The 25619-nt window shown below is 37.5% G+C and overlaps 1 protein-coding gene across 3 annotated transcripts in view; it reads right to left on the reverse strand.

The window, feature by feature from the left end:
* Window positions 1–25619, reverse strand: part of aifm1 (apoptosis inducing factor mitochondrion associated 1) — a 43702-nt gene continuing 18083 nt past the window's right edge. The window contains exons 1-14 of one of the 3 annotated variants that reach the window (XM_048604987.1): window positions 22113–22261; window positions 20938–21065; window positions 19755–19885; window positions 17002–17092; window positions 16648–16732; window positions 15578–15654; window positions 10893–11001; window positions 9348–9455; window positions 8002–8090; window positions 7750–7890; window positions 7264–7406; window positions 7003–7127; window positions 5836–6032; window positions 1–299 (exon numbers count right to left, since the gene is read on the reverse strand). In XM_048604987.1, the coding sequence (XP_048460944.1) occupies window positions 228–299; window positions 5836–6032; window positions 7003–7127; window positions 7264–7406; window positions 7750–7890; window positions 8002–8090; window positions 9348–9455; window positions 10893–11001; window positions 15578–15654; window positions 16648–16732; window positions 17002–17092; window positions 19755–19849 (1332 nt within the window). In that variant the 5' untranslated portion in view covers window positions 19850–19885; window positions 20938–21065; window positions 22113–22261 and the 3' untranslated portion in view covers window positions 1–227. Of the gene's footprint in view, window positions 300–5835; window positions 6033–7002; window positions 7128–7263; window positions 7407–7749; window positions 7891–8001; window positions 8091–9347; window positions 9456–10892; window positions 11002–15577; window positions 15655–16647; window positions 16733–17001; window positions 17093–18822; window positions 18848–19754; window positions 19886–20937; window positions 21066–22112; window positions 22262–25619 lie in introns of those variants that run through there. The other 2 variants (XM_020531097.2, XM_048604988.1) reach the window with 2 other exon arrangements.

The following is a 25619-nucleotide window of genomic DNA, read 5'->3' on the forward strand; positions in this document are numbered from 1 at the left end:
TGTTTTTAAATGCAGTTTTTTACATTTAATATTTAGTTCAGAAAATCTTGATTGTGTGCACATGGTACAAATATTTTTACTCAGTCAATTTGTAGATCATGGGAAAGTTCACAAAATATTACTTTCATTCTCTGAAAATTCAAGCTCTTGATTTCCTGCATGAAAGAATGCTTACAATTTAAAAAAAAAATCTAGACTCTTATATACACAGTTAAACTTTGGGCATTCTAATCTTCATGAATGTTGAACAACTTCGCAATTTCATTGAGGTCATCATGTTCTTCACCATCCTTAATGACCTATAGGGGAAAAAAAAGGATTCATTAGACCTTTTCAGCACAGTACTGAAGTGCCTTCCTTTAGGCTTTCGCCACTGCATTGTATACTTCCTCCACCAAGAGTGTACACTCTGATCGTCAACTTCCAATATGGCAAACCACTGGTGTTCTGGACTGAGTAGACTTGGACCTAAGATTATCTCAGATGAGGTATGAAACTTGTATGCTTGTAGGAGAATAGGAGAACTGATCCTAAAGTTCCTACCAATGTGATTCTAAATTGTCTGCTGGAAGACATAATGAGTGGCAAAGGAGAATGGGTGTGGAGAAATGTGAATATGAAGCAGTATCTTGCTACTGAGGCAATTAATTCATTGGCCAGGATAATCCCATGATCCATGAACAGAAACCATTTTCTGAAAGTATAATCTGCATCTTTAAAAAAGTTGTGTTTAATTTTTCACTGTAGTTGCTCTGTCTTCTGCTTTTAATATGAAGTAATTCTAAGATTTGTTTAATGCACAGAAACATGACCAAACACTACTAGAATATTAAGTTACAGGTGTCAAAAATAGTTTTATTAATATGTAATACTGAATTGAATTCATTAATATGAATGATAAACTACACTGAGATTTCCTCTGATTTTTTTTTCCTACTGATCTACTGACCAATTTAAATACTTTTCCTGCCATCCATCCTACAGGTCGCAGCCACATTGTTAAATATTAGCCCCTGAATGGTTGAAAATAACTCCAAAAATGTAGTTTATTCACTTACTGTGAACAAACTCATGGATTGGCTGCTGTGTCGAGCCACATTACAGTGATAGCACTGCACAGGACATCAAAATCACGAAAGGCTTTATATAAATTTATGCTCCAGATGGGATTGGACTAAGAAATTCACTAGAGAAAATATTGGTAGAGATTTAATATGCGTTTGACTCTGCTGTCAAATTTTAAGATTTTGAAGTCCTTCCAATTGACTTCAATTTTGCATCACTCAGCTACTATCCAAAACCTTTGGCAGATTGTGCACCCTTAGTTAGGAACGTTTTACAATACTGCAGTAATAATAACTATAAAAATGAACATCCCATGGCAAGCTTCACGGAAATGAGAGAACACTTCCCAACAAGTAGCTTCACACATCTAAGAAGTAGTTCAAATAAACAGTGCTCTTTGCAAGGTCTTTGAGGTTTTTGGTGTTTATTTAAGGAGCGAGCATTTAAAAGCATGTCAACAGAAACATTTTTGCCAGGGGCAGGTATGTCAGCTGTGGCTCAGATAGTAGCCTTGTTGCCTGAGCCACAGGGTTCCAGTTCAAATCTCACTCCAGTGTTTGAGCATAAAAGTCTACACTGACTCCAGAGTAAGTGCTGCATTATCGGAGGTACCATTTTTCAGATCAGACATCAAACAAAGGGTCATTTGTCTACTGGGATAGATGTAAAAGATTCCAAGGCACAGAGCAGTGAGTTAACACTGGTGTTTCAGTCAAAGCCATAGAATCCCTACAGTGTGGAAAGAGGCCATTCAGCCGAACAGGTCCACAATGACCCTCCAAAGAGCATCTAAACCAGACCCAACCCCCTACCTATCCCCGTAACCCTGCATTTCCCATGGCTAACCCACCTAGCCTGCACATCCCTGAACACAATGGGCAATTTAGCATGGCCAATCCACCTAACTTGCACATCTTTGGACTGCGGGAGGAAACCGAAGCACCCGGCGGAAACCCACACAGATATGGGGAAAAACGTGTAAACTCCACACAGACACAGTCGCCCCAGGCTGGAATCGAACCTGGGTCCCTGGTGCTGTGAGGCAGCAGTGCTAACCACTGAGCAACCCAGCCACCATGCCACCCTGTGTTCTGGTTAATATTAATCCAACAATTTTTAAAATAATATGATTGGTCATTATGACATTGTTTGCTGGAAACTTGCTGTGTGTAAATTAATTGTTGTGATTCCTACAATACAGCAGTGACACATTTCTGAATAGTTCTTTATTGGTTGTAAAGCACTATGCAGTGTCTGGTGGTCATGAAAAGCACTTTATAAATGCAAGTCTTTGTTTCAAGAAGTATTCAGGGTGGGCGTAGGGCAAGTAACTAATGTAAATATTATTATTTAAACAATTAACGCCTTTTTAACAATTATGTTGTCAAATTAACGTAAGTGAGAATGAAATGCTGTCCATTTTGAAATGACACATAGCTCAGCTGTTCCATTCTAACATTTAACCATGTTTCATATTTTGTACAATAGGCAAACCTTTGGAAGCTGCTAGTTTTTCAGCCTCTGAGCCCCAGATGAGTATGGGACATTTAAAATAATTTGTTTTGAAGAATGCAGTGAACAGAGACTTTTAACAAATTCAAATAACATGGTCTTTCTGATACAGAAGATGTCCCTGGGTGCTTCGCAGAGGCAAAACAAAATGGAAACTTAGATCGAGGAGGAGAAATTAGGAGGGGAGATCAACCACTTACATTGTGAGAACATACTTTTTGTGAGTAATGAATATAAATAAAACTGGAAGAATGGTCAGGAAATCCTGAGATGCAAGAGTCCTTTTCAGATTGAATGCCTGCAAGCTCTTCTTACTGGATTCCTATCCTTCTAATTCACTATCACCTCAAACTCTGCCGTCTGTTACCTATCCCACAACAAGACTGATTTGCCAAGCATCCTGACTCTTGTTGACTACAACGGCACTCAGCAACACTATTTCAGCTTCATGACTTTTACCTTTGTGTTTAAAGCGCTCTCTCCACCCTTTCTCCAAGAGACCTCAAGTCCTACAAACTCCCCCAAACTCTGGTCACTTTTGCAACATTCCTTTTTACCTTCACCATTAGGAGCCAAAACCCTTGCTCTGGAATTCCTTTGCTCAATCCCTTGACCTCTATCTCTCATCCTTGAACCCTCCCTAAAATCAAGAACTTTAACAACTCTCCTAGTAGTTTCTCATTTAGACAAGATCTACAAGACCATGACTTAAAAAAGTAGGCCGTTCAGGCCTTTGAGTCTGCTCTGCTCTCTAATGAAATCATAGTTGATCTGCTAATTCTGAATTCCATTTTTCTGCCTCGATTCCCTTACCGATTAGAAATCTGCCTCTCTCGGCCTTCAATAGACTTAATGATCCAGCAACCCTCTTGGTAAAGAATTCCACAAATTCCCTACCCCAAGAAGAAATTCCTCCTTATCTCGGTCTTAAATGGGCAATCCTTTATTTTCAGACTCCAGCCCTAGACTACCCCGCATCTATCCTCTCAACCCTCAAGAATCTTTTATGTTCAAATGAGCTCACCTCTTATTGTTCTCATCTTATTTATTTATATCTTTATGAGGTGGTCTTTCTATATTGAAATGAGCTTTAAAAATGAATATATTGTTGTTAAATATAGATTTGGAAGCTCACCTTAAGGTGAAGTAGGATGCCGTGGTTCTGAAGAGTCTGGGTCAGCATGAAGCAGTGAGTAGGGACAAAAATGGAATCACTGACAGGCAAAGATGATAGCTTTACCTAGGGAAGGTTGAGACTGACCCAAGACTGGACAGAGAGTTTCTGCATGTCTCAGCATTGCAGATGAAACCATCTGAAAACCACCAGGAAAAACCACAACAATCACTTCTATTAATGTTTTCCACCATCAATTACACTGGCTTAGGATTCATTTTGCCACCACAATTTAGTTTTATAAAAATCCATCAAATGCTCTGGTTCATTTTCTCATGTGCATAAGGAGCAATGAAAACACTTTAAAAGTTTTTAATATTAAAAGGTAAAGTCACCATAGTCTCACCAGACCATGGGGCTGCTCTGTCATTAGAGACAGACAACTGGTGATGATTTAACCCAAGGATCACCATGTCTTAGGCAAGGGGAGAAGTTGAGAAGGAGAACCTTTTATGGTAACCTCAACTGGTGCAGCAATTAAACCAACAATCTTGGGTTCACTCTGCATCACAAACCGAAACTATGAAATAGTCCAGTATAATGTATAAAAGACATTTTCAGTGATTTTTGACAAGGTTATTCATAAATCTAAGGTTGGATACACTAATGAAAACAAATACTTATTTCTGGTGAACATATTATTCTGCATCATTACCATTTTTAAATATACTGAAGTTTTTCTATAAAGAAGAAGGGGCTATTACATCACACTAACAAGTTGCACTAGCTCTTTGCGGATTTTACATTAGTCGTTATGCAAATGAACTTGAGCCAAATTAATCCATTTTGAGTGCCATTTCACAACTGTATCCAAAACAGAAATTCTTAAATCTGCATAGCAGACTGGCAAGTGAAGGAATTTGGAGAAGCACAGTCTTTTTTTCTTGTGTGGAAGCTTAGGATACATCTAAGAATCTTGCACCAGACAACAGATAAGGAAGTGATGTGGATGAAGTTCAAGAATGGATCCTCGAGAGAATGCAAAGGTGACAAATAAAGAAGTGAATAAGAAACTGTTGCTAGAGAAGCCTGGTCATTGTCAGACAGGCAGACAGATAACACTGGAGAGATAGTGCAATGGAGCTGGACACTGGGCAAAGTTTAGGGATAACAAAAAAAAAAATCCAAAAATTGCTGGAGAAACTCAGCAGGTCTGGCAGCATCTGTGGAAGGAAAGCAGAGTTAATGTTTTGGGTCCAGCAATCCTTCTTCAGAACGGGAACGGAAAAGTTAAGTCTGCTGAGCTCCAGCAATTTTGGTTTTTGTTTCAGATTTCCAGCATCTACAGTTCTTTGGTTTAATATAAGGATGATGTGGTTGAATCTGAAGCTTGCAAAAGTTGAGGGCATTATACCATGTTCACAATCAGCATCCCACATGACTTTAATTGTTGATATTTTGTGTCGTAGGGAGGGCAGAAGTTGGAACGGAAGAATTTAAGTCTTTCATTCTCCCCAGTAAACGTTTTGACTGAAGTTTCCATTGCAGACTCGAGCAATAAAAACAGCCTTGGTATGAATTTACAATTTGCTTATATTAATTTATAAGAATATAAATAATTGAGTAAGTGCACTGGTTAGGATTACTGTAGATCATTAAAATACAATTACAATGGCTTCTAAACCAAACAAACTTGAATGGTGCCGTATTTCACTAGTCAGCTAAATTAGTGAGAGGAGAGAAGGATAACCTAATAGAGATCTTTAAATATAAAGATGTTTGAGATAGAGAAGAATTTTCCACTTGTAAGGAATCCAAAACTTGAGACTACAAATATAAGACAATTCATAATTATAGCACTGAAATTAAGTTTCTTCTTCAACTCTACCACCCTGGGTCCCCCCAAAATGTGATTTAGAATGTGGAACTTGCTCCCACCTGGAGTGGTTGAGACAAATTGCACAGATATATTTAAAGGGGTACTAGTTAAGTCCATGATATAGAAAGCAGTAAAAAGATACATCGATAGGATTAGAATTAGGAGTAGGATGGGAAGGACGCGCACGTGGGCCAAAAATACCAGTACAATCTAGTTGGACCAAATAGCCTGTTTCGGTACAAAACATTCAATGTAATAAACTAACCTTTCTGGCAATCGGCATCCTATTAAAAATATTCCACAACAGAATTCCCACAATCACTTTGTCTCTCAAGTAGAAGATGACACCTTTTCCATAGTCCTCCCCTTCCTGAGGTGGATGAGCTGAAGAAGCAGCACCAGCAGATACATTTACAGAAGTGGCTACTTCTTCGGTTTCACTTTCTGAACGGATTCCTGTCCCTACATTCAAGAACAAAACATACAGCAGTCATGGTCAAGACATTTTGGCTATCTGAATGGGGTAAAAAGTCTGTTTAATGAGTAGCCAATCTTCCAATCACATTGATTATGTTCCAAAGATAACACATTACAATTTCACATGCCATCTACAAAAATGTATACCATGTAGACCAAGAGTCATTGAATAGTTACCACAAACCAGAATCCTGGCGATTTCCAATCTTTCTACCTTGGAGTAATATTACAACTCACAGCACCTTTACTCTGACCTTATTATCAGCTAACACAGCAAACACCTGGGAGAGAGGATTGTTAAATACCACAACTAAAATAGTGGTTAGACAGAGTCCAGTCATATATTTTTTAGTCAGTTCTATTTCTAGTTCACACACCACGAATTCCAACCATGCTGACTAATTGTACCTCATGCAGACAGACAGTCAACTGCTCACCCAATTATCCCTTATAATTAACACATGACCATCATGTGTTCCCTCAAACCAGTTGGATGCTTGCAGATCCCACTAGACAATTACAAGGATAGGATTGTTCTAGCGCTCACATCTTAGCAACATGTCATCTCAGGGCTAGTTAGACCTTTTCTAGAGTGAAAGATTTTGTTATATGCCCAGCCTGATTTTCTATTCTGCTGAAGACAGTTCTGCAGGGCAGCCGTTCTGCTACTGTCCACCTTCTGTCACGTTCTATGTTTAAATTCAGGTCAAACACTTCAAATACAACTTAGTTCAAAAAGTAGCAGACTTTTGAAAGATGTTAATAGAAAATAACCACCAATTCTAATGTTGTTTTAATACAGCATTAGTTTGTTTGAGAAAAAAAGTTATTGAATCCAAAAATAGTATCATAAAACACTGGACAAACAAAAAACCAAACAGTACTAATTGAAGGTGAATTACACACAAATCGTGTTATATCTTTTTAAGAAACAAAAGTAACATTTTGTAATTACCAGATTCTTGTGTCACAGCTCTGGGGGTGTCCTTAGCAGTCCCCTTTGCAAATACTCCCACAGTAGGTAAACTACTGTCTACAATACCAATCGCTTCATATCCTACATCAGGACCTAAGTCACTCCTTTAATAGAAAGAATTTAGTTAGACCTGGAAAAACATTTTACATATTGTGACAAATTGGTCAGTATGAGACATTTACATGTGTCACCATTATTAAATAAACATTTGCTGAAAGTGGATACAAAGGTAATTCATACCAAAACATTGACTGATGCCAGTAAGGCTTTGCAGCTCCAGTCATGTTCTCACCAGCCAACCTGCCACTCACAACAGCATGGTCATGGTGTTCCACACGCCTCCTTCCCAATTTAAGATCATAGAAACAAGCAGCATCTCCAGCCTGCACAGTGTAAAGAAAACTCAAAATAAACATTTCCATGTTTTGTTAAGAAGGCAGTGTGCAATTTGCTTCTGAAAGATTAAATTTATATATTTGTATCATATTTCTTAAGTGAAACATGTTAGCATTTGTGCTCAGTTTCAGAACTTTACCATAAATTTATCTTTATCTGAAATTAAAAAAAAACTTCCTAAGGAAAATAATAGACACAATAAAATAAACATGACCATAGATCATACTTCCATATTCAGACACTTCTACTCTGAAACAATACAAGCATCAGTATTTTCAAAATACGGTTTTTAAAAATCAGTTTCCAAATGGCTATGTTCGATATACTCACCACCCAAATATTTGAACGTGCTTGCAATTCTGCATTTACTCTAAATCCACCCAAGTCTGAGTCCAACTCCATCCTTGCTGACTTTGCTAATTCCACACTAGGCTCAAGGCCCACTGCCGCAACAACATGATCAGTCTTTATCTGCAAACAGGATAGCAAAGGTGTTTAACTGGAACTTTGATCAACAAGACTAAAGTACTTTTTAAATACTGCACATACAAGAACTTGCAAATTAATGTTAAGAATACTCACTGTTTGCCCATCCTTAAGTTTCAGAATAACTTTCTTATCTTGATATTTTGCAGATTTCACAACTGTATTGGGCATGACATTAACACCCTCTGAAGAAAAGGAATCTTGTTACATGACAATAGCAATGCTTTTGACCAATATTAATCAATTAAAAGGCTTTGGACATGGTGGTTCACTGGATGAGAGAAACAGACCATTAAGTTCATACATTGCAAATTATGTGTCAAATAATATTCATACAATACAATTGATGGCCTTTTCAACAAGAGAATCTAACCACCTCCCCTCGATATTCGTTATTACCATCGGTAAATCTCCCACTAGCAGCATCCTAGGGAGTTACAATTCTAGCCACATAAACACTGCAGTACAAGAGCAGGTCAAAGGCTAGAAATTCTGTAGTAAATAAGTCATCTTCTGACTCCTCAAAGCCTATCCAGTATCTACAGGACAAAAGACACAAATGTGATGCAATACCCTCAATTTGCCTGCATGGGTGCAACTTCACCAATACTCAAGGAATGGGATAAAAACCAAATAATTTGTTTCAGGGAAGCTTGTGCGGGATGTGCATCAGGACACCCGAGAGCAGCCATTGCCTCAATTTGATGTCTTGGCCAAAACATAGCACCTTCTTGGTACTCCACTGGAGTAGCAGTCTAAATCTGTACGTTCGTCTTCAGAGTGAGAATTGAATCCATAACATTCTGATTCAGAGATAAGAGTGCTATCAACTGAGTTATAAGCTGACACATTGATAAGAAATTGGATAGTGAAATATGTTAGAAGGACTAAATGACCTACTCCTGTTCCTGTACAAAAATTCACAACATTAAATATAATTTTACCACCTATAAGGCAAATTATGCAACTTACTTAATGCTAATTTTAAAGAATACTGTTTTTTTTGCTTAACCCCCTACCAGGCAAATCCAAATGAGTAATGATCCGATATACTTTATTATACAGTGTTCTGTTTTGCATCACACAATACATATATGCTGAGTGTAACAATTTAATCTGAAACATCAGCAGAACAAAATCTTTGATGGGAAGAAGAAAACACAGAGGAGAGAGATAGGATTTTCTAGCCTATAGTAAGTTATTAGAAATAAAAGTCATTTCCCTTTGTCATACTGAATCTTAAACTTTCACAAGATTTAAAATTGAATGTACATATTGGAAGTTGTATAATGTTAAGTCACTAATATTAGTCAAAAATTTAGACACCTTGCAAGTATGCTTTACTTGTAATACATGGAGAAACAAAATTCCAGAGTGTAATGCCCTCTGCCAACTAAATCCTGTAGAATCAGATTTTACAAATAGTAAACAGAAATATTTACCTTTCCTTACTTTCTCAGTTGTCCAATTGCTGAGGTATTCTGGTAGAATCTTGCCCATGTTTCCTTTCTCTGGAAATATCTGAATCACCTCGAGTTCTGTGTTCCGTGCTGTAATTTAACATATTACAGTTAAAAGAAACAAAAAACATTGTTAGGTAAGGAGGAAAGTTTTTTTTCACATTTGATGCTTGCTAATCATCACTGGACTTCCAAAAGCTTTAGAATTTTTGCAAACATAAAAGATATTTTGCTAAGTGAGGCATCTGAGCATCAATAACTGCTAATCACACAACCAATTTTGCAAAGTCTTTATATATTACATGGAGGATATCAATGTTTTAACGCCTGTTGACTAGAAAGACAGATTAATCCAGTCTTGTTACGCTTAACAGGTCTCTTTTTTCTGCTGAAGATCCCATGGCATGTGCTATTCTAGATGAAATGTACAAAATCTCTCACTAATTTGGCCATTCCATACTTGTGAGCAAAGATAGAGAATGTCAACAATCATCCGTCCATTCAGCATGCTCTAAACCTGGCCAGTTTTCTTCCCAAATCTTATTCCATTGGTATAGGGTCAAATCAAGGCAAAGAGGTGGTGGTCCCAGATTAGATCAGCTCCTCGAGCACACAGTGGAATTGACTGCCTGTTTGTTTGAACTCAAAGCACTATCAGGAGAGATACCATTAACATGATGAGCTCACGACAGAAAAGTTGGCATGTCAGCAGTTAATGTGTATAAATTTTGAGGTCTCTTCAGTCTGGTAAAGTAAGCCATACCTTTATATTTACCAGCTGTTTCAACTGAAATCCATATTTAGCTTAATCAATGCATATATTTTAGCTTTTAATCCAAAGGCAGCTGACGTACGAATTGCAATATAACTTTCAGACCAGGCCACATTAATTTAAAACAATGCAACTTCAAAAAGATCTAGTAAATTAACAACATACCCTGATTTTCCCCAAAACTTAATAAAGTTTCCTCCACAAATGCTACTCATCTATCAGAGTCATGCAGAAACATGACTTGCAAGAGCATAGTACAAGTACGTTCTAGCCTAGATTTCCAATCCATCTCCTATGAATGTGCAAAGAATCTAGCCCTCCATCTGATAAGAAATATAAACAGGAGGACCTATAGTACCTCAAGCCTGTTGTCATTCAATGTCACAGATGAACTTTATGGACTTCCCCATCCATACAATTTTCCTGCCCCACTTCCACATTCCCAACCCCATTAGTGTCCAATCTGTCAATCTCCACCTTTAATATATTTATCAAATGAGCAGCCAACATCTTCTGCATATAAAAGAGTGTCAAAAACCTTCAAACTTCAGAGCAAAGAGATTTCTCATCTAGGTTCTAAATGGAATCCCTTTGATCTCCCTCATTCTTGACTCCCCAGGTAGGGGGAAATGTCTCTCAGTGTTTAGCTAGCACACCCTCCTAAAAATGTGAAACATTTCAATGAGATCACTTCTAAATACCAGAGAATATAGGCCATTCTACTCAATTTTTCACAATAATAAACTGAAACATACCACGTCTTCCCAAAGCACAGGCCAATTCGCTACCCAGGAATCCACCACCAATAATAACAATAGACTGAACATTTCTTGAAATCTTCTCCAATGATTTAAAATCTTCTATCTGCAAGAGGATTTGAAGTCAACATTAGAGAAATTGGTTTCTTCTGCAAAGAAGAACATATAAATCAATAAAAAAGCCAATGACATTTAGTAACTAAAATCACATTCCTTCACCAACTTCTCTGCACTTTTTTTAAAGTAAATCTGAGCTTGTAATGACAAAGGTTGACAGAGATAGCATTATTTTTCATGCACTATTTATTATGCTCCAGGTCACATACAGCATAAATTTGATGCTGGCTCAACAATTGTACCAATCCCGTCTCATACTAACTTGGCAATGTAAGTTGTATTTTGTACAAAAGCCATTTTGTACATATGGTGAGAGATATCACACTAATTCAATGCTGATTACAGGGAACTACTGGGAACGGGATTGGAATAGTTGCTTCACATATGCTGACATGTACAATTGGGAAAGACTTTCATTCATTCATTCAAAATAGGAAGGATGCAAAACCTGTCTTAGTCTTCTGTAAAGTTTCTCTTTCTGAACATGTCTGTAGTTTAAACACTTGAAAACATATTTTATTCATTGTTTCACACTTACAAGCCCAAATTTAGAAAAATAAATCTAATCCAGTTTTAGCCTTCACTAATGGGGACTAATTGAGTTTGTACTAAACATTTCAAATTATTTCCTCAATTTTATGACAATTTGTCCAAGTAACTTAGTACTATAAAGAACTCCAAGTATAATTCTGCTTCTCCCAAAGAAAACTGGTTATGTCAACTTGACTTCTCTGACATTTGGTGGGTTGACAACGGGCGGTCAGGTTAGTGGTTATATTTGGATTTTAGAATCTCTAAGAATCCCATCGCTGAATCACTGGTTAAATGCAGTCAGTGATACAGAAGGTTAATGGTAAGAGCAGGTGAATTTTAACAACAGAAACGCAACAATAAGAAATCCTCACTGACATTTAATTACTAAAAAAAAAAAAAATGACCCCCACCCCAAGCATTTTTAAGTAAAAAGTATAACATCAAATATTTAAAAATTGCTAACAAAAGGACTAAATATCATTCAGATTGCAATAAAATGCTGTGCTTCATCTATGTGCAGGAATGGAAAGAATATAACCAATCCAAAACGTACAAGAAATATTAACTGGAGATAACATGGGAACCTTATACAAGGCGTAGAAACAGTTGACAAGACATAAGATAAGGGCATTGAAAATCATTTTCCCTGGAATACGCTAGCCCTGACTTATTACCTAGCCTTTGAAAAATTAACGAACAGAACGGATAGCAGATGTGTGGAGACAACAGTTGATTTATTTTCAATGCCAAGGACAGTTATTCAGCTCGAGTGTTTGCACCACTAGTCAGAATCATCTCTATAATGCAGTCTATGAATTCTGTATCAAGTAGAGCAGACATTGTTCACAATATATATCATGAACATTACACACAAATACACTACAGCATTGTTTCATATTTAATATATTTTTCCTAACAACTTCTACCATATATTGTATTACAAAACAGAAGTCATCTTTTTATTTCCAAACCTTTTAAAATTACAGCATGGTATTTATTTTCAGGTTTAAGCAATCTGTTGAAACGAGATTTCTCCTAGTATAACGGCATAATATCATTTTGTCTGCTGTCCACTTTCTTGGCATTACTCTGCCCCTAATAATGTTTAACTTAGTACGAAGAACTCAAAATGCAGACTTATAATTTGTTCCTCCATCATCATACTAACCTTATTTTCTCTTCTATCAAATCCAAACAAAACCCTAGATTAGATATTCTGTTTTTGAATTTAATTAGCCAGGTAAACTTGCATCAAATATTCTACATCATCTTCTCCATTGGACTTTGAATGCATTCCTCCAGATAACCTTACACAAGAATGAACAGCAGTACTGTTGTCATACACAGTATAAAGCAAACAATTTGGCTTGGGATTTTAGAAATCACTTTGTGGTTTATGAGATTTTTCAGCAAACACGAGTCTCATTATTCAACATAATACAGTGGCCCATTTTGAAAATTCAAAGATTTACAGAGGAAAAACTGATTTTGCTTCAAACAGGGACAGGTTTTATGATGTTCTCCAATGGATTAGATTTTATTTTCATCTGTAATTTAAGGCAAAACCAGCTTCTTTTTTGCTTTTCATTTGGGGTTATTCATGATTTCGAGTTCCATATCCAGCAAATCAGGTCACATTCAAGGGCTAACTTTGAACATACCAAAATTGCTTGTAATATTTCCTCCCTTACTTCGACTTAATATCTGTAAATCTTCCTCCATCTCCTTGGTTGTAACATGAACGCCCTATCTGAATCCATTGTCTCAAGTAGCTCCCTTTCTTAAGTCCTCAGTTAGTAGACAGCTAATGGAATGTAATGGACAATTCATGGTCAATAGTTAGCTACTTAAAGGATGCAATGTATTTTGTACAGGTAGTAAAGTTGCTTCTTAAACCCCATATCATGAATTACTAACTTGCTTTAAAATCATCTTAAAATGTCTCAGCTGTATCATATTAAACAAGTTTATTGCTAAGAACTGCACCGGTGAGAGAGTACAGTACTTTTTCTCAGGCCTCACAGTTAATGGCAGTACACGGCCAGACAGAGAGATTTTGAGATGGGCCACGGGTGCAATGAAAAGTATCCAGCATCCAGGCCAATCTTCTCCATCAGGTTCGTGTGCATGCACGCTAGCTATTATTTGCAAGTGCAGGAATATTTGCAAAGGTAACCATGCATTGAACTAGGATTAGATTTTCTATCTTATGCACGTATTACATATTTATGACTGGAGGAACTGGAATCCAGTAGTGATGTTTAATTTGTGTCAGTAAGGTTACATTCTCCACACATAGCAAGAGAAACCAGAAGCAGGAGTAGGCCATTAGGCCCTAAGTGCCTGCTCTGCCATTCAATGTAATCATGGCTTATCCTCCATCGCAATGTCATACTTCTGCTATTTTTCAGTTTTGCTTCATTTTACCTACATTGCCAGCACTACCAATACCTCATTACACAAGAAGCAGTATTTCCTGAAACTGAGAGCTGTGCTGGATGTGGAAACATTTGATCTAACATCAGGGGAGTTTATGTTTGATCATTGACTTGGCTGCTGGCATAGCTGGTTAACGTCAAACCTGTTTAACCATGCATACCACAGAGGTGCAAAGTTAAATGAATACCATTTCCATCCTTAACCAATGTTTATTGTTCAGATCACAGGCAGACTAATGCTGCATCTCACAACTGGATTCAGAGACTCAAGGTTTAGAAGGGGTGGATGGGATGGAGAGAAAGGCAATAGATTATGCCAAGTACTGTGTACATAAGCATCAGGTGAGAGAAAAGTATGCACTTATTGGAAAACAACTGTATTTCTTTAAGCTCACATGTGGTCAGTGAGGTATAATGCTAGAGTGTCTCGCAACTGCGTATCAGCACACCCAGGGATTAGTCACTACATTCAAGACAGATGTAGAGAAAGGCAAATGTTTTGTGCAAAGATATGGTGAAACAAACTTATTACTAGACGTGCACCAGGTTAAGGGGTTGGTCAAATGTTGTTTTGCAGTATACACTGTATTATGACTATATATTGTGATGGGTAGGTGTTACTGAATCAAGGTTTGAAAGCCATAACTGCATTGTAAAATCAGCTATCTTTTAGATTAGCTCTTTGTGAATGTGTAACTAAGTTGGGGGATCAAAATTCATAGCATTTTTTTTATTATAAACAAAAATAGAGCTTGAGCATTATAATGCAAGTCACTAGGTCTGGCTAGAAGAATCGGGATATATCAAGTTAATTAATTAAGAAAATTAAAAGGAAAATTGTTATGAGATAGAAGCTCGTAGGAAGACAATCTAAAATAAGAATAAAACATATGACAATATACTTTTTCAAATTACTATTTTCCTGGTGTAGCTGAGTTTCTTTTTTTAATTGCTTTGCATTTAGGGATCTCCTGTTTAAATATTCCATGCTAGCTTACTAATTGTCCTGAATCAGCCCATAAATCATAACTATCGGATTATATCTAATTGCATTACACAAGTTAATAAAGTAAAATTGCAATGAACAAAATGACAGGACAATGCATTTGCTGTGATCAAACAATGTAGCAGAATTGAGCAGCATGTCCAAATATCTGATAGCTTTATCATCTTGAATCTCCTACATTCTACAAAGGGCTGGTAGTCCTCTAGTATGTCCCTTAATTGGCTCTGAGGGAGCGTTAATAACCAGTTTGGCTCTGGACAGCATCAGACCCATCCCGCCTTTATGTGTGTATAGCTGCTCAAGTGCACACATACAATGAATATGGATCACTGATTACAATTAGAACCCTAACCAGATAATTTACCCACCCCTAATTGAGGGGCACTGAGGCTAACTGTAGTATTTCTACTATTATCTCTCCCAATCAGCTAATTTAACACAGGCCAAGGACTGAAACCGGAATCCTCCTGTCCTACATTTAAAATCTTTTCTACGACTGTATGTTGGAGCTTAAGCAACAGGAGAGTGAAAAAAGTAATCAAAAAGTTGAATCAGAGTTTAGAGAAAACTCACAAGTAATATAGTACCTTTCTGAATAGAGTTGTTTGCTTTTGCACCTCTTCTCCTGCTCTTTCAAGTGCTGGAAGGTTACGTGGAGTACCGCCTAGGGACACAAGGAGAAAACTGAGTAAGGAAAAGAGAGATGGGGGAGGAGGAAGAATCAACTTAAGCAAACGTTCTTTGAATCATTTAAAAAAAATGTTCAATACGGCAGCAATAAAACACAGAGGTGACATACTATACAAGTCAGAGGGCTGTGGGCTTTCACCTCACAATCATCACTCACTGAGCCTTGATTTTGCACCAAATGATCGCAGGAGTATTGCCAGGGAAGATCAGATACAGAGAAGAGAAATCAAAGCCCAAATGTTTGGCATAAGAGAGTTGTGGTGAAATGACAGAAATGACCCAAAATCGTTAAGTCCCATTTCCGAAAACAGTACTTCCTATTATCTTTGGAGTGGGAGAGGAGTCAGGCCAGGTTTTGCACATTCATGTTTTAAGGAATCAACTGGTCATTTAACTCAGCAGCAGCAGCAATGTGTAGGTCGGAATTTTGTGGATTTGTTTCAAAAGCCAGGGCATCTCCTTTGACGAGTCAAAGTAACTCTTTGTAACCCTCCAAAAATATGATCCTGGGATACATTGGGGGAGTAACTTCCACTTGCAGGATGGTGCTGAATGGATGAGTGGGGGCAGGGGGATTCTATGAGCTTCTGGACTTCTAACCCAGCCTGCTTGCCCGGATTGAAAATAGGGCATCTGGGTAACCATATTTACAGGTCGGTTTTGTGGAACTGGGAATTCTCCTGTCTTTGTACATTGAGCCTGGGAAAGAATGTCAGGGCCTGAGGTGCACATCTGAAACTAAAATACTGTCCAAAGAAAACAAAACTAGCTTCTGAAGTTATTTTCTGTTCACAATATATGGAATCCATAGAAATGTTTCTACCATAGCTCACTTGAGCTTAATACTAAAACTAAGTAGCACAAATTGTTTAAGCTTATGTATAAAATATAAATTGCAATAAATATGCAACTCAGAAACGGCCATAAATTAAAGTCAAAGGATCGCGAATGATAAAAAAAAATTTACCTGTTGCAATTAAACATTTATCATAAGTAATTTCTGAACCATTGTCCAATCTTACTTTATTCCCTCGGACGTCCATGTGCAAGACCTACAGAAACAGATTGCATACAGATCTTGTAATTAAGAAAGGCCTCCCCCACACAAAACGATGAAAATTTTCTTTTTTATCCTGCATTTAAACCCAACAAAAGTCCTGTTACATTTCTATCAAATGCAAGAACATGCAATTTGGAGCCAATCCCTGTCTAAAACTAATGCTATGCGCATATCGATTTATGGGTAATTATGCAACATCTTCACCATTTCCAATTACAGACTCTGATACTAAGCTGGTACAATCATTGATTTTGGACTTACTTTTCTGCTAGTCAACACTGCCACTCCTCCATTCTCCACAAAAGGCAAGTCTTGAGGACTGACATAGAAAGATGGGGGCTGGAAAAAAATGCTGTAAATACAAAGATTGCAGGTTAACTGTTTTTTACATCTTTTGAAATTGAGAAGTAACATTACAACTTAAAAATCAGGGTATTTAAATTAAACTTTCTGATAATTGGTACAAAAGCATTCATTCAACATTTCGAGACAGTGGAGAGAGAATTTCAGTCAGTCAGTCAATCTTGTGCCTAATATCCCACAAAGAAATTTCAAGGTCCAGGAACCCGAATGCCTAGCATTTAATGATTTTTCAGCCACTCAAACCACAGAATTTAGTGCCACTGTTCTTGTTTCACTTTGGCAGATTAATTTTAGGCTTTAGATGAAAGCCGAAATATGTAGGAATATTCGAACTCAGTGATTCCAATTAGATAATTACAAAAGTTGGTTTCACAGAAATTTAATCTAGCTTCGGACGTGATGTGGTAAGTATGAAGTGTACAGGGAGTAATAAAGCAAGAGGCGTTTAAAAAATGGTGACACTTAACAACATTGAAATTCAGAACACCCAAGACTGGTTACCTGCTAGGCTGGTGACTTAAAATAGCAAATGCTTGGTGTGCACCAACTTAAATTCTTTAATTACAGGCTCAAGTCTAGCCTTTGTATTTTAAGTTTTTCAGGTGCCTGTATGTACAAGTTGTCTCTCTTTGTATAATGAGCACAGTCTCAGTTAGTTTTCCAATTTAAAATTACAATACTATAATCACCGAACTTGCTAACTGTGTGACTGCACCATCTTTTTAAATGCTGGGCACAATGGCACTGGATATGGATAAAATGATATCATTTGAATTTGAAACTCATGTTTTACCAGTTTATTTTCTAATGTTTAGCTCACTGGTTAAGTGATCCATGATTAAAATACTTGTATTTATACTTCAATCAAGTCACCCTTCACTCTTCTAAACTCCCATGGAAATAAATCTGATATGTCCAATCTTTCCTCATTAGACAACCACAGATTCCAGGTTATCACTTTAGCAAACCATCAATAAACCTCTTTCAACAGACTTCTATCCTTAAATAAGGAGACCAAAATTGCACAGTCTTCAAGATTTTGTCGCACCAAAGTCCTGTATAACTGAAGGACATACTTTCATGTTCAATTCCTCTTATAATAAAGGACAATATTCCTCAGCCATAACTGCTTGCTGTATCTTAGAACAGAATCCCTACAGTGTGGAAACAGGCCATTCAGCCTAACAAGTCTACACCAACTCACACCCCCGCTATTTTATCCCTGTAATCCTGCACTTCCCATGGCTAATCCAAATAATCTACACACCCCTGTACACTATGGAACAATTTAGCATAGCCAATCCACCTAACCTGCACATCTTTGGACTGTGGGAGGAAACCGGAGTACTCGGTGGAAACCCACACAGACACAGGGGGGGGATCATGCAAACTCCACACAGTCACCTGAGGCGAGAATTGAACCCAGGACCCTGGTGATGTGAAGCAGCAGTGCTAACCACTGAGCGACCTGAATACTAACTTTTTCTGATGCATGCATCAGAACAGCTAGATCCTGTCACATCTTGGACTTCTACAGTCAGTCATTCTCCATTCACTTTTTCACTTGTCCTGCCAAAATGAACAACTTCAAAGTTTCCCACATTACACTCCACTTGTCAGATTGCTCAATCACTCAACCTATCCACCCGCAACCTCTGTTTTTTTCACAACATACTTTCCAGCCTATCTTTGTGTCATTTGTAAACTAAGTTAGCATACCTTTGATCCCTTCATCTAAGTTAGCTTTTCCATGTATATGTTGTTAGTGGATAATCTGGTCAACCTTGCTACAAAAACTGGTTTTGAAGGGGCACTCAATGGTCAAGAATGGGAACCCTGGATGATCTTTTTGCCTCTTTTAAAAGAAGTGGTAATGTACCTTAGAAGAAGAAAATATAAAAAGTATATTTTGTGAAAAACATTCGACTTTTTCCATATCTATTTTATCTCACTTAATTACAGTTCCGTAAAGAGGGGAAAGGAGGCCAATTGCTCAGTGTTCTCTCGCAAATGCTTTTTTGGGAAGATGAAAATCAAAAGAAACAAAAATCCTATATGTTAGACCATAAGATAAAGCAATAGAATTAGGCCATTCAGCCCATCAAGTCTGCTCCATCATTCGATCATGACTGATGTGCTTCTCAACCCTATTCTCCTGCCTACACCCTATAACCATTGATCCCCTTACTAATCAAGGACCTATCTATCTCTGTCTTAAATGCACTCAATGAGTTCCACAGATTAACCACCCTCTGGCTGAAGATGTTCTTCCTCATCTCAGTTCTAAAGGGTCAACCCTTCATTCTGAAGGCAGTGTCCTGAGATCCTAGATTCCCTAGTGGAAAGATCTTGTCCACATCCACTCTATCCAGGCCTCTCAGTATTCTGTAAATTTCAATCAGGTCCCCCCTCATCCTTCTAAACACTATGGAGTACAGACTCAGAGTCCTCAATTGTTCCTCCTATGACAAGCCCTTCATTCCCCGGGATCATTTTTGTAAACCTCCTCTGGATGTCCTCTATTGCCAGCACATCTTTCCTTAGATATGGGGCTCAAAACTACTCGTAATATTTTAATTAGGTGTTAGGATTTTGCATTGTAAAGTTGGAACAGAAAACAGTAACTTTGTTAAGCAATGTCAAATGCTTACCTTCTCTCTTTTCCATTCCATTGCTTAAATCTCAATGTTTCTGGTACACTGGAGTCATCAGAAAACCACAGCTCTTTCGAAAGCGGTGGCCGCATATAAGGCAAATCTGGTTCTTCTGCAACGATCAGGACCTGAAACGTATACAAAATATCAAGCACTTGGAAATCCAGACTGTGACTAAACTCCATTAGAATGCTGTTCGACAACCAAGACAGCAATTCAACAAATATGCCATATCACAGATGGGAAGAAGCTTTTTAGTTCTTAGCCAAATGAAATTCTGTGCTAATTTTCTATTTCATCAACGGAAGTTCATTTTGGATTCTATTACCTCTACTCCTTGCCAAAGTAACTAACAAACTTTCAAGATGAGTCAAATGACATGCTATAATATAAGATGCTTGTATCCTCATCTCGTTCTCAGTTTCGCCTTTAGCTTTAATTCCTGTCCTACATTTTTTTTGACAAAACAAAGAATCAAATATTAAGTACTGTAATAGGTTGGGACCTGTGATCAATGAGGTTCCACAGGCATCAGTACTGAGACTGTAATGGTTTACAATATATATTGTAATGACTTGGAGGAAGTAAGCACTAGGTACTGCAGCCGAATTTGCAGATTCCCTCAAAAAAGTAAGTGGAAAGGCTGGTTGAGAGATGGATACAGTTTTGTTTTGAGGGAATACAACACAGAACTAAAATTTGCTGCTATAAATTGAGAATACATTGTCTTTCAGGCTAGTGTACATGAATTTACTTTATCCCTTCAACTTCTGAAAGCACTGCATCCTTCTTGGAATAAGGTCCCACTGGTAGTAGCCAAGTTTCAATACTTCACTCAAATGTCCATTCTCTCGGAGATCCTGAAGGCTACACAATATCAGCCTGATAGTCAACTGTAGGAAAAGTGATCCAGTCTTCAACTGACTTGCATGCATTGGCCTCCAGAAGATGTCACTAAGCAGCAATCAAGAGCAAGTAGGCCAGGTGATTTTCCCTTCTATAAAAAGGAGGTACTGAAGTCAGTTGCAGCTTTCCAGTTTCTGCCCTGCTATCATAGCAGACATTGAATGTAGGGCTCTCCTGATTACTGCCTTAATCATCTAAACATCATGGGGATGCAGTCATCCAAAAATACACGTAATTAGACTAATGTCTAATGAAAAGTGAAATCATTACCAACCCTTGCTCCAGGATCTCGTGCGCGGATAGATCTAGCTGCTGCAAATGAAGCAGTTCCACCACCAATCAGAAGATAAGGAGCATGTGATGGGATGTCAGGCCTAGCACTGACTGGCGTAACTGTTGATGCTGTCAGAAGAGAAAGGAGCATCTTTATTAACCAAATCCTATCTGCACAGTATTCAGCATTAGCAATAATCTTATTAAAACAGGAAGACCTCAAACAAAAATAAAACAAAATTTATCAGAAGAAAATTAATTAGTAATAGGTAAAATTTGCATCTCCACAAATGTTTCCAGGTGACAACATATTCAAAAGTACAAAAGGGCTCCTCATTGCTATGGATTTCATCAACTGTTTACAATTACCTTTTTTAAATTGCTTCTTGGAAATGTTATCTCCATGTTTGAGCCCAATCAATTAAAAAGATGGTAATATCTTTTCGCAGAAGGATTGTTTTACTGAAACATGTATTGAATTCTTTCTCCTGTCATCATCATTTGCTCTGCTACAGTTAACAGGGCAATTAAACTGCACACAAAACCAATCATTAACAAATATGTTGAACTTTTCTTCATCCCTGGCATCTGTGTCTTGGTCTTCTCCTTTATATATATTTAGCACTAAACTAGATCACATTTTGGCTAACAGCATCATTCAAACTTTTATACAAATACTCTTTTACAACAGGCTTTAGTTTATTTTTAATGAGCTACATTAATAACATGAAATAAACAAGGAAATTAAAGTTAAAAATGCAAGATGCGACACCTGAATTGATGTAATCAAGTGTAAAACAAACGAAGTTTCGAGATGTGGAACTACACTGCTCAATTACTGAATTCCTGCTTAGTCATTTAAATAGGGTGCTCACATACATTTCCTTACTAGTGAGAACAACAGAAGCAAGCAAATCACTAACTGCACGTTTCTTTTAGTGTTGGTAAGATACGCAACACTACGTTTAACACAAAATGCTATCATAGTGTAAAAATTATCTTTTCAGAGCAATATCAACCGTAAACAGATAAAAATACATCATTATGACTTGTAAATCCAAATATATAATTGATCTAATATTTGAACTAATTTGGTTTCATGATTTACAAAAGGTCCTAATAGCATTTAAAATACTGTGTGCGCTTAATGGGAAAATAAAGCCAATTAGGACCCACCTTATCTATACCATTTTCAAATGTTTGAGTTGCTCAGTTCCAGAACAATCAACTCTCAGAGGCCTACTGAGGCACTTCCATGGTAAGCCCTTATGAGGCTTCAACTGAAGTAGCAGATTCTGCGATCACGAACCATTCGACAAAATTTGCCTGTCGTGCCAGGTTCAGAGCTACACTACAATACAAAACAAATTATAGTCTAGCTAGAAGACCACAAGATATAGATATAGAATGCAGCCATTCAGCCCATAAAAACTGCTCTGCCATTCAATGAGATCACGGCTGATCCCATAATCCTCAACTTCACTTTCCTGCATTTTCCCCAAAATGTTTGATTCATTTACTGATTAAAAATCTGTCTCTCTCAACTCTGAACATATTTAACGACCCAGCCTCAAGTGACGTCTGCAGTAAATAATTCCTCAGATTTACCGCCCTCAGGGATGAAATTTCTCTTTATCTCTGTCTTAAATGTGCAACCCCTTATTCTGAGATTATGCCCTTTAGTCCTGACACCCCAACATGGGGAAACAACCGTTTGGCATCTACCCTGTCAAGTCCCCCATAAATCTTGTAGGTTTCAATAAGGTCACCCCACCCCCTCCACAATTCTTCTAAATTCTGAAGAGAACAGGCCCAATCCACTCAACATCTCCTCATAATATATTCCCCCCCATACTTGGTAACAGCCTAGTGAACATTATGTGACTGCCTCCAATGCAAGTATATTTTTCACACTATTCCAGTTGTGGTCTGACCAATGCTTTGTACAGTTTTAGCAATACCTCTCTACTTTTATATTCCATTCCCCTTAAAAAAAAGCCAACATTCCATTTGCCTTCCCCACTACCCACTGAAATTTTATGCTAGCTGTTTAGGGTTCATATATGTGGATTCTCAAATTCCTGTGCTTTGGCTTTCTCCATTTAAGTAATTTTTGATATTTCTATTCTTTTTGCCAATGCCTATCCTCTCACTTTTCTTTATTTCATCTGCCCAAGATTTTGCCTATTCGCTTAACTTATCTATACCCCTCTGTAGACTCTTTGTATCGTTCTCATTGTTTGTCTTGCCAACTATTTTTGTGTCATTTGCAAACATGGCAGTAAATTCATTTCTCTCATCCAAGTCACTAATATTGTACATAATTTTGGCCCTCGCACTGAACCTTGTGGCACTCCACTCCACAGGTTGCCATCCTGAAAATGTCCCCCTTATCCCAACTTTCTGTCCATGAGCTAGCTAATCCTCTATTCATGTTGCCGTACCATCTCTAAAACCACAGGCCCTTATCTTATTAAGTAGCCGGTTGTAGTACCATACATCAATTGTTTTCTGAAAGCCCAAATATATTATATCCACTGTATCCCCTCTATCTACCTTGATAGTTACCACTCTAAAATAACCGTAAATTTTTGAGGTATGACTGCCCCTTCATGATGTCATGCTGACTCAGCTTGATCACATTATGTATTTCTAAAATGATCTGCTAATAAATCCCTAATAATAGAATCTATCATTTTCTCAATAACAGACATTAAGCTCCTATAGTTTTGTTTTTGTATCCTTCCCTTTATAAAGGGAAGGCCATAATAATTAATCAGCTCTGCTTGAGTTACAGACGCTTCAGCAGTGGAAAACATTCTCACATTTTAACTGTAAGATCAAGACCATAAAGTATCCAAAGATTACAGCTAGATCCAAAACTACCACCACAAATTCATCACTGTATTACCTGAATTAAAGCCATCAAATACAAAGACCCTATCGCTGTTGCGGGAGGGAAGAGAAGGTGTGAGGGCAAAAGTGCGGGAGATAGGTCGGACCTGGTTGAGGGCCCCGTCAACAACGGAGCTGGGGAATCCACGATTGAGGATGTAGGTGGACATTTTGGAGGCTCCCTTGTTGAAGTTGGCCCCATCTGAACATATGCGACGGAGACGGAGGAACTGAGAAAATGGGATGGAGTCTTTACAGGAAGTGGGGTGTAAGGATGTATAGTCCAGGTAGTATAGTTCCATCAGTTCTGAGGAAGGGTCACTGGACCCAAAACGTTAACTCTTTTATCCTTCACAGACACTGCCAGACCTACTGAGCTTTTCCAGCAACTTTGTTTTTGTTCCTGATTTATAGCATCCGTAGTTCTTTCAATTTTTATAAATTTAACAGATCTTCAGTTCCCTGATTTCTCTCTCACTCCCTTTTAAAAGATTACCTTGCTACTTTTACATCTGCGGAAATCATTCCAGAATCTACTGAATTTTCAAAGATGATCAGCAATGCTTCAACTACCTCAATACCCACCAGGTCTACATCAGGTCCTTGGGATTTATCCACTTTCAGCCCCATTAATTTCTCCAGTACAGCTTCTCACTAAGACTAATTTCCGTCAACTCCAATTTTCTTTCTGGATACTTGGATCTCTAGTTCTGGGAGCAGGCTTTTAATTTCTTCTGAAAACAGACCCTAAGTAATCATTTAGCTTCTCTGCCATTTCTCTATTCAGCATCATAAATTCTCCTGACTCTGCCTGTAATGTTCGTTTTAAGTAAACAATTCCTTTCATTATACCTACAGCAGCTTATACAGTCCGTTTTTATGTATCTTGCAAGATTGCATTCACGTTCTATTATTCCTCTCCTTATACATTTCTTGGTCTTCCTTTGATCACAATTACTGCTATTTCTGGCATCTTTTAAGGTCTCTTCTTTTAACTTTATACAACCCTGAACTTCCTTTGTTAGCCATACTTGATGAAATCTTCTGAGTCTGTGCACTTTAAAGGAATGTATTGTTACTGTAAATCATGTCATGGCTCTTTAAAGAATACCCATGCCTATTACGTTTCCTTGTAATGTATATTCCTAATCCACCTCAGTAAATTTGTTCTTTATGTCTTCATAATTTCTTTATTCAAATTTAACCCTTGCTTCAGATTGAACTACCTCATTTTCAAGCATAATGTAAAATTCTATCATATTACGGTCAAATATTCCTAAAATTTCTTTCACAAGGTTATTAGTTAGCCCTTTTTCATTACGTAATAGTCGAACAAAAACAGCATGTCCTCAATATGGCTCAACACACTACTCAAGAAAACCATCCCTAACACACTCCAGAAATACATCCTCCACAGTTGCTGTGTTCAATTGGTTTACCCAATCTATATGCAGAATCATTAGCTAACACCTTCTCAAATTACCATCTACATCCTGCTATCTGCATTATAGCTGGCAACTACTTTACAAACAAAACTCATTAATATTGAAATAATATTTTTTCTTTTCCCACCTTTCTCTTCCCAGTTGAAAGTGCTGGAATATTGATAATACACAGGCAAGAGATAAGATTTCAAGAGTTGCAATGGCTTTGGTTTAAAGCTTTAGGAGGTCATTTGACACTAACTTTTCAAATACCATACATATAGTTCTGCAAAGATAAAAGGAAAACTTTCATTCCTGATCCACCTCTATATAAACCATAAATTAACTTGGCCTGAATCAGAAG

This window comes from Rhincodon typus, chromosome 14 (assembly GCF_021869965.1).
Source record: "Rhincodon typus isolate 14 chromosome 14, sRhiTyp1.1, whole genome shotgun sequence".
In the NCBI taxonomy this organism is placed as follows: Eukaryota; Metazoa; Chordata; class Chondrichthyes; order Orectolobiformes; family Rhincodontidae; genus Rhincodon; species Rhincodon typus.